Source organism: Salmo salar, chromosome 01 (genome assembly GCF_965601325.2).
Source record: "Salmo salar chromosome 01, fSalSal1, whole genome shotgun sequence".
In the NCBI taxonomy this organism is placed as follows: Eukaryota; Metazoa; Chordata; class Actinopteri; order Salmoniformes; family Salmonidae; genus Salmo; species Salmo salar.
The window spans coordinates 116,067,571-116,076,089 of record NC_138291.1 but is presented as its reverse complement, the minus strand read 5'-3'; the positions used below and the strand labels follow the sequence as shown (position 1 = coordinate 116,076,089).

At 40.6% G+C, this 8,519-nt stretch overlaps 1 protein-coding gene across 1 annotated transcript; it reads right to left on the bottom strand.

The window, feature by feature from the left end:
* Positions 1-456: 456 nt before the first annotated feature.
* Positions 457-7,828, bottom strand: clrn3 (Clarin-3). The gene is given in 3 exon segments (NM_001173776.1): positions 457-1,910; positions 3,660-3,845; positions 7,323-7,828. Coding segments are annotated over 3 exon segments (696 nt in total). The 5' UTR covers positions 7,555-7,828; the 3' UTR covers positions 457-1,632.
* Positions 7,829-8,519: the final 691 nt, after the last annotated feature.

Here is an 8,519-nt window from a genome sequence, read left to right as displayed (position 1 = left end):
CTGGGGACGACTAGGTGGCCAGGATAGTGTGAGTGCCATGGGATCTTTAGTGACCACAGAGTCAGGACACCTGTTTAACGTCACATTCGAAAGACAGCACCCTACACAAGGCAATGTCCCCAATCACAGCCCTGGGGAATTGGAATAAAAAAAAATATTGACTAAAGGGTGCCTCCTACTGGCCCTCCAACACTACTTCCAGCAGCATCTGGTCTCCTATCCAAGACCAAACCTGCTTAGCTTCAGAAGCTAGCCAGCAGTGGGCTGCAGGGTGGTGTGCTGCTGGCTATATCATGGATGGCCAGTCCTTGTATACAAAGCTCTGTCCATGAGTTTGAGAGGGTGACATTCCTGTAGCCCCATCTTCAGCTGTTTTAAAAAATCAATGGTGGGGGTGGTAGGCTTGTTATTTGTTAGAATTGCAGATTACCCCTTTAAGCCTTCACGAGAAATACAAAATATCCACACTGTTTATTATTAGAATTGACATTTTAGAGAATATATATTATGATGTATTTATGGAGGAAACCAATGTATTGTCTTCTAGTATTCAACAAAACAACTATATAGTAGTGTAATCAACTTGCTGTATTCTTCTGCTTTTAGCTAAACACACCATTAACCTTATAGTATTTTATTAGCAGGCAGTGTACATTTTTAAGCATTTGAGTTAAATTGGATTGTAATGTCAGCTATTCATAAATATATAAACAGAAAGCAACAGGAAAATGTAGTAACAATGTAGTAATAATGTAGGAATAATGTTGCGATAATGTAGGAATGATGTTGTGATAATGTGTTGTAATGTAGTAATAATACGGCGATAATGATGTGATAATGTAGTAATAATGCTGTAATGGTGTAGTGATGATGTGGCGATAATGCAGTAATAATGTGGTGTGATGTGGTGATAATGTGACGATAATGTGGTGTAATGTAGTAATAATGTGGCGACAATGATGTGATAATGTAGTGATAATGATGTAATAATGTTGTGATAATGTGGTAATAATGTGGTAATAAAGTAATAATGTTGGGATAATGTTGCAATAGTGTGGTAATAATGCCGTAATAATGCTGTAATAATGTGGTGTAATGTTGTAATAATGCTGTGATAATGTGGTGCAACGGTGTAGTAATAATGCAGTAATAACGTGGTGTAATGTTGTGATAATGTTGTGATGTGGTGTAATGTTGTAATAATGTCGTAATAACGTGGTGTAATGTAGTAATAATGTGACGATAATGATGTGATAATGTAGCAATAACGCTGCGATGGTGTAGTAATAATGTAGTAATAATGTTGTGATAATGCAGTAATGGTGTGGTAATAGTGTAGTAATAATGTACTTATAATGTAGTAGTAATGTAGTGATAATGTGGTGTAATGTAGTAATAATGAAGTGATAATGTAGTAGTAATGTGGTAATAATGTACTAATAATGAAACAAGGTGATCTGAGTTAATTATGTAAGCCTGTGAGTTATGTTATAAGGGCTTGGATCAGTACTGGATCCTACAAGCCCATTTCAGGACACTGAGTTTTACTACTCAACACAGTCTGTGTCAGTCTGTTAGGGATATGTTGTAGTCAGTATCATATGAATCTGTATCCTGATGTGTATATATATATTAATACATCATAATCTCTTTAGGAGCGTCCTCCGTGGGCCTCTGCTGCTCCTGTCTGTGTGTGTAGGCAGCGTGTTCATACAGGTAGACCAGCAGAATGGCTAGCAGACTCAGCACCATGTAGGGGATCATCAGGTAGTATCCCACCTGGAACTCTGAGGTCTTGTCCTTCAGGTATACTAAATCCCTTCCCACGTCGTTCTGAACCAGGTCTTCAGACATTTCGGTCAGTTGGACATTTACTACGTACAAGATGAGCACCAGGAAGGAGATGCACGCTGGAGCAAAGAACAAAAGGGAGGTTAAAAAGAGTACTACCACTACTACAACTAGTACTACTACTAGTCTGTTAGCTTAGTCAAAAAGAGTTAAAACATGTTCCATCATATTAGTACTACTACTACTATTAATACTACTACTATTAGTACTACTACTAGTTCTACTACTATTAATACTACTACTACTAGCCTGTTCACTTAGTCACAAAGAGTTAAAACATGTTCCAACATGTCTATCAATCTATTTAACGCATTACTGAAATCCATGTAGTTGTTTTTTTATCATATAATGAACTAATTAATTTCATATAAGTGTGTAATATGTTTTTTTCATACAGTACACAGAGAGAGGGGGATGCAGGTCAGGAGGAGAGAAAGTGTGAAAATGAGGTCATAGGGCTTGAACCCACAACCTTCAGGTGTTTCATATGGGACTAAATAGGGCTTGAACCCATAACCTTCAGGTATTTCATATGGGACTAAATAGGACTTGAACACACAACCTTCAGGTATTTCATATGGGACTAAATAGGGCTTGAACACACAACCTTCAGGTATTTCATATGGGACTAAATAGGACTTGAACACACAACCTTCAGGTATTTCATATGGGACTAAATAGGTCTTGAACACAACCTTCAGGTATTTCATATGGGACTGAATATGGATTGAACCCATAACCTTCAGGTATTTCATATGGGACTAAATAGGGCTTGAACACAACCTTCAGGTATTTCATATGGGACTGAATATGGATTGAACCCATAACCTTCAGGTATTTCATATGGGACTAAATAGGGCTTAAACCCATAACCTTCAGGTATTTCATATGGGACTAAATAGGACTTGAACACAACCTTCAGGTATTTCATATGGGACTGAATATGGATTGAACCCATAACCTTCAGGTATTTCATATGGGACTAAATAGGGCTTGAACACAACCTTCAGGTATTTCATATGGGACTAAATAGGTCTTGAACACAACCTTCAGGTATTTCATATGGGACTGAATATGGATTGAACCCATAACCTTCAGGTATTTCATATGGGACTAAATAGGGCTTGAACACAACCTTCAGGTATTTCATATGGGACTGAATATGGATTGAACCCATAACCTTCAGGTATTTCATATGGGACTAAATAGGGCTTAAACCCATAACCTTCAGGTATTTCATATGGGACTAAATAGGACTTGAACACAACCTTCAGGTATTTCATATGGGACTGAATATGGATTGAACCCATAACCTTCAGGTATTTCATATGGGACTAAATAGGGCTTGAACCCATAACCTTCAGGTATTTCATATGGGACTAAATAGGACTTGAACACAACCTTCAGGTATTTCATATGGGACTGAATATGGATTGAACCCATAACCTTCAGGTATTTCATATGGGACTAAATAGGGCTTGAACACACAACCTTCAGGTATTTCATATGGGACTGAATATGGATTGAACCCATAACCTTCAGGTATTTCATATGGGACTAAATAGGGCTTGAACACACAACCTTCAGGTATTTCATATGGGACTGAATATGGATTGAACCCACAACCTTCAGGTATTTCATATGGGACTAAATAGGGATTGAACACACAACCTTCAGGTATTTCATATGGGACTAAATAGGGCTTGAACACACAACCTTCAGCTATCTAATAGTGTGCCGCTGATGGTCTGGTCTCTTTTTTTGCTTGATTGATTGAATTGAATTGATGTGAACTCTATTGATCTTACCACTGCCAGAGCTGCATGTGTAGAGCCCTATGGGTCCCATGTATGTCTGGTAGGGGTTACTGACGCTGTTGTACAGAGTGATGAGGATGCTGCCAGCAGAGCAGAGCAGACACAGGGCCAGGAGGGTGATCACTATGCCATGGAGGATCTGAGGAGCTCCACCTCTCTCTGCCAACTTCTCAAACACTACACAGGCAGACCAAGAACAGTCAGATTAGGAATATACACTAGTATTATGAGGAGTTCCACCAAGGGCGGAATTGTGGTATAGATATCTTAGCACATCTTGTGTTTTAAATAGTTTTCTATCTAGAACCTAAAAGGGTTATTCGGCTGTCCCATAGGAGAACCCTTTGAAGAATCATTTTTGGTTCCAGTGTCACGTCCTGACCATAGAGAGCTCGTATTTTTCTATGGTAGAGTAGGTCAGGGCGTGACAGGGGGGTTTTGTCTAGTTAAAATTTTCTATGTTGTTTTGGTTCTAGTTTCTTTTTTCTATGTTGGGATTTTTGTATGATCCCCAATTAGAGGCAGCTGGTCATCGTTGTCTCTAATTGGGGATCATATTTAAGTAGTTGTTTTTCCCACCTGTGTTTGTGGGAGAATATTTTGAGTTAGTGCATGTTGCACCTCTTTCGTCACGGTTTGTGTTTTGTTTATAGTTTATTGTTTGTTTTGCATAGTTTCACATTCAAATAAAAGATGTGGAACGATACCCACGCTGCGTCTTGGTCTCCTTCCTACGATGAACATGACATCCAGTTAGAACCCTTTTGGGTTCTATGAACAACCCTTTCCACAGAGAGTTCTATATGGAACCAAAAAGGGTTCTACCGGGAACCAAAAAGGGTTACCCTATCGGCACAGCTGAATAACCCTTGTAACGTATACGCTGGGAGTCGGGAAGCAAGTTTGGGGGAGTGAATTTAATAAATAAATGAACATGGAACAAAACAAGAAACACGAGTAGCGTACAGACATGAAACAGAAACAACAACGCTTGGGGAAAGAACCAAAGAGACTGACATATATAGGGAAGGTAATCAGGTAGAAGGAACCAAAGAGACTGACATATATAGGGAAGGTAATCAGGTAGAAGGAACCAAAGGGAGTGACATATTTAGGGAAGGTAATCAAATAGAAGGAACCAAAGAGACAGACATATTTAGGGCAGGTAATCAGGTAGAAGGAACCAAGGGGAGTGACATATTTAGGGAATGTAATCAGATAGAAGGAACCAAAGGGAGTGACATATTTAGGGAAGGTAATCAGGTAGAAGGAACCAAAGGGAGTGACATATTTAGGGAAGGTAATCAGGTAGAAGGAACCAAAGGGAGTGACATATATAGGGAAGGTAATCAGGTAGAAGGAACCAAAGGGAGTGACATATTTAGGGAAGGTAATCAGGTAGAAGGAACCAAAGGGAGTGACATATTTAGGGAAGGTAATCAGGTAGAAGGAACCAAAGGGAGTGACATATTTAGGGAAGGTAATCAGGTAGAAGGAACCAAAGGGAGTGACATATTTAGGGAAGGTAATCAGGTAGAAGGAACCAAAGGGAGTGACATATTTAGGGAAGGTAATCAGGTAGAAGGAACCAAAGGGAGTGACATATTTAGGGAAGGTAATCAGGTAGAAGGAACCAAAGGGAGTGACATATTTAGGGAAGGTAATCAGGTAGAAGGAACCAAAGGGAGTGACATATTTAGGGAAGGTAATCAGGTAGAAGGAACCAAAGGGAGTGACATATTTAGGGAAGGTAATCAGGCAGGTGATTGAGTCCAGGTGAGTCTGATGAGGTGCTGATGCGCGTAACGATGGTGACAGGTGTGCGTAATAATGAGCAGCCTGACAACCTCGAGCGCAGGAGAGGGAGTATACGTGACAACCATTTTTGGGAAAAGATCATTGTAAATGGGGGTCCGGGGGGTCCTCCCCCGTAATTGGAGGGGTATTTTGAAAACACAGTATAAGTGGAAGGCTTGTATCTCAAACAGACCGTTTCAAAAATACTTGATGTCACATCCTGCTGAGGAGGATGAGCTGGCCAATCAGAGGTCTAAAACTATTTACCTCGTAATTAATTACAGGTCATATTTCATAGAAATCTGGAAAAACTGGACAGTTACTTTAAGGATTGACTTTGGGTAAAACCGCAAAAATAACAACTTTAAATTGTAGAACTGATCAATGCACCATCATACCAGGTCATGTAATAGGGTTAGGAGTATACAGATTAGGAGTACTACAGCCTTCCCTGTAGCTCAGTTGGTAGAGCATGGTGTTTGCAATGCCAGGGTTGTGGGTTCGGTTCCCACGGGGGGCCAGCACAGAATTTTTTTTTTTTTTACATAAATGTATGCATTCACTACTGTAAGTCGCTCTGGATAAGAGCATCTGCTAAATGACTAAAATGTAATGTAATGTAAATGTAATGAGTATACAGGTTAGGGTTAGGAGTATACAGGTTAGGAGTATACAGGTTAGGAGTATACAGGTTAGGAGTATATAGGTTAGGGTTAGGAATATACAGGTTAGGGTTAGGAATATACAGCTTAGGGTTAGGAGTGTACAGGTTAGGAATATACAGGTTAGGGTTAGGAATGTACAGGTTAGGAGTATACAGGTTAGGGGTATACAGGTTAGGGTTAGGAGTATATAGGTTAGGAGTATACAGGTTAGGGTTAGGAATATACAGGTTAGGGTTAGGAGTATGCAGGTTAGGGTTAGGAATATACAGGTTAGGGTTAGGAGTATACAGGTTAGGGTTAGGAATATACAGGTTAGGGTTAGGAGTATACAGGTTAGGGTTAGGAATATACAGGTTAGGGTTAGGAATATACAGGTTAGGGTTAGGAGTATACAGGTTAGGGTTAGGAATATACAGGTTAGGGTTAGGAGTATACAGGTTAGGAGTATACAGGTTAGGGTTAGGAGTATACAGGTTAGGAGTACACAGGTTAGGGTTAGGAGTATACAGGTTAGGGTTAGGAATATACAGGTTAGGGTTAGGAGTGTACAGGTTAGGGTTAGGAATATACAGGTTAGGGTTAGGAGTATACAGGTTAGGGTTAGGAATATACAGGTTAGGGTTAGGAGTATACAGGTTAGGAGTATACAGGTTAGGGTTAGGAGTATACAGGTTAGGAGTATACAGGTTAGGAATATACAGGTTAGGGTTAGGAGTATACAGGTTAGGGTTAGGAATATACAGGTTAGGGTTAGGAATATACAGGTTAGGGTTAGGAGTATACAGGTTAGGGTTAGAAATATTATACAGGTTAGGGTTAGGAGTATACAGGTTAGGGTTAGGAATATACAGGTTAGGGTTAGGAGTATACAGGTTAGGGTTAGGAATATACAGGTTAGGGTTAGGAATATACAGGTTAGGGTTAGGAGTATACAGGTTAGGAGTATACAGGTTAGGGTTAGGAATATACAGGTTAGGGTTAGGAGTATACAGGTTATGAGTATACAGGTTAGGAGTATACAGGTTAGGGTTAGGAGTATACAGGTTAGGAGTACACAGGTTAAGGGTATATACCAAGTCCACTTACATTGTTGCCTTATTACAGTACGACGTCAAAATGATTGTTCTAGATCTTTAACACAGCACCTTTCTGCACACGTTTAGGGACAGTAGTAGAACATGAGAAAATATACCTTGAAATGGTTTATAACCTCCAAACACTGGACAAGATCCTCTGGTGATAAAGCCATTGAAAAGCTCATACAATACAATGGCAGAGCCGTTGGTGAAATCGTTTCCAGTTTTGGAACAACTCATTTTGGAAACGGCCCATTCTGTCGACATCCCATAACCTAAAATCGCCACGGACACCGCAGTAGCCTGCGCGCTACCAATAAAATGCAGAGCCTTCTTGGTGGAGGGCATTGTCACAGTATTCCAACCACACCGATGAAGAAGAAGATGAAGATGAAGACGTCAAACCCTTATTGGATCTGTAACTCTCCAAATCAGCGTCAATAGCAGAGTAGGCTATAACCATCTACCCTTCTGGTGTCCCAAAGACAGGACAGGACTTACAGTCCACTGAGAGGACAGGAGTGACGGTCTGAGGTCAGGACAGGCGTGACGGTCTGAGGACAGGACAGGCGTGACGGTCTGAGGACAGGACAGGCGTGACGGTCTGAGGACAGGACAGGCGTGACGGTCTGAGGACAAGACAGGCGTGATGGTCTGCGGACAGGCGTTACAGTCCACTGAGAGGACAGGACTTACAGTCCACTGAGAGAACAGGCGTGACTAGCCTGTAGGTTATAAAACACCTCTTGATTAGGAGGGTGAACTTTAGTCAGGGGAAGAGAGAGAGAGAGAGATGGTTGTCATAGAGTTGATAGTGTATTCCCAAACATCGTAAATGGGAGAGGCATCTGATTAATACCAAGGGGGAATAAATATACCTGAGGACTGAGGTCAGCATGTGAAGTAGTTTGTTCCAAATGAAGGAATAAGGATCTAGCGTTTATTCCACATAAATAATTGTTGGTAAGATACAGCACACCTTCAGTAGGCATCATACATGTCTTTAACCAGATAGGAGAGTCAATATCAGTCTCTAATTGTTATTACAAACTAGGTGGTTCCAGCCCTGAATGCTGATTGGCTGACAGCCGTGGTATATCAGACCATATACCACGGCTATGATAAAACATTTATTTTTTACTGTTCTAATTACGTTGGTAACCAGTTTATAATAGCATAGCAATAAGGCACCTCGGGGGTTTGTGGCTAACGGGTGTATACAGGCACTCCGTGTTGCGTCGTGCTTAAGAACAGTCCTCAGCCGTGATATATTGGCCATATACCACACCCCCTCAGGTCTTACTGCTTCGTTA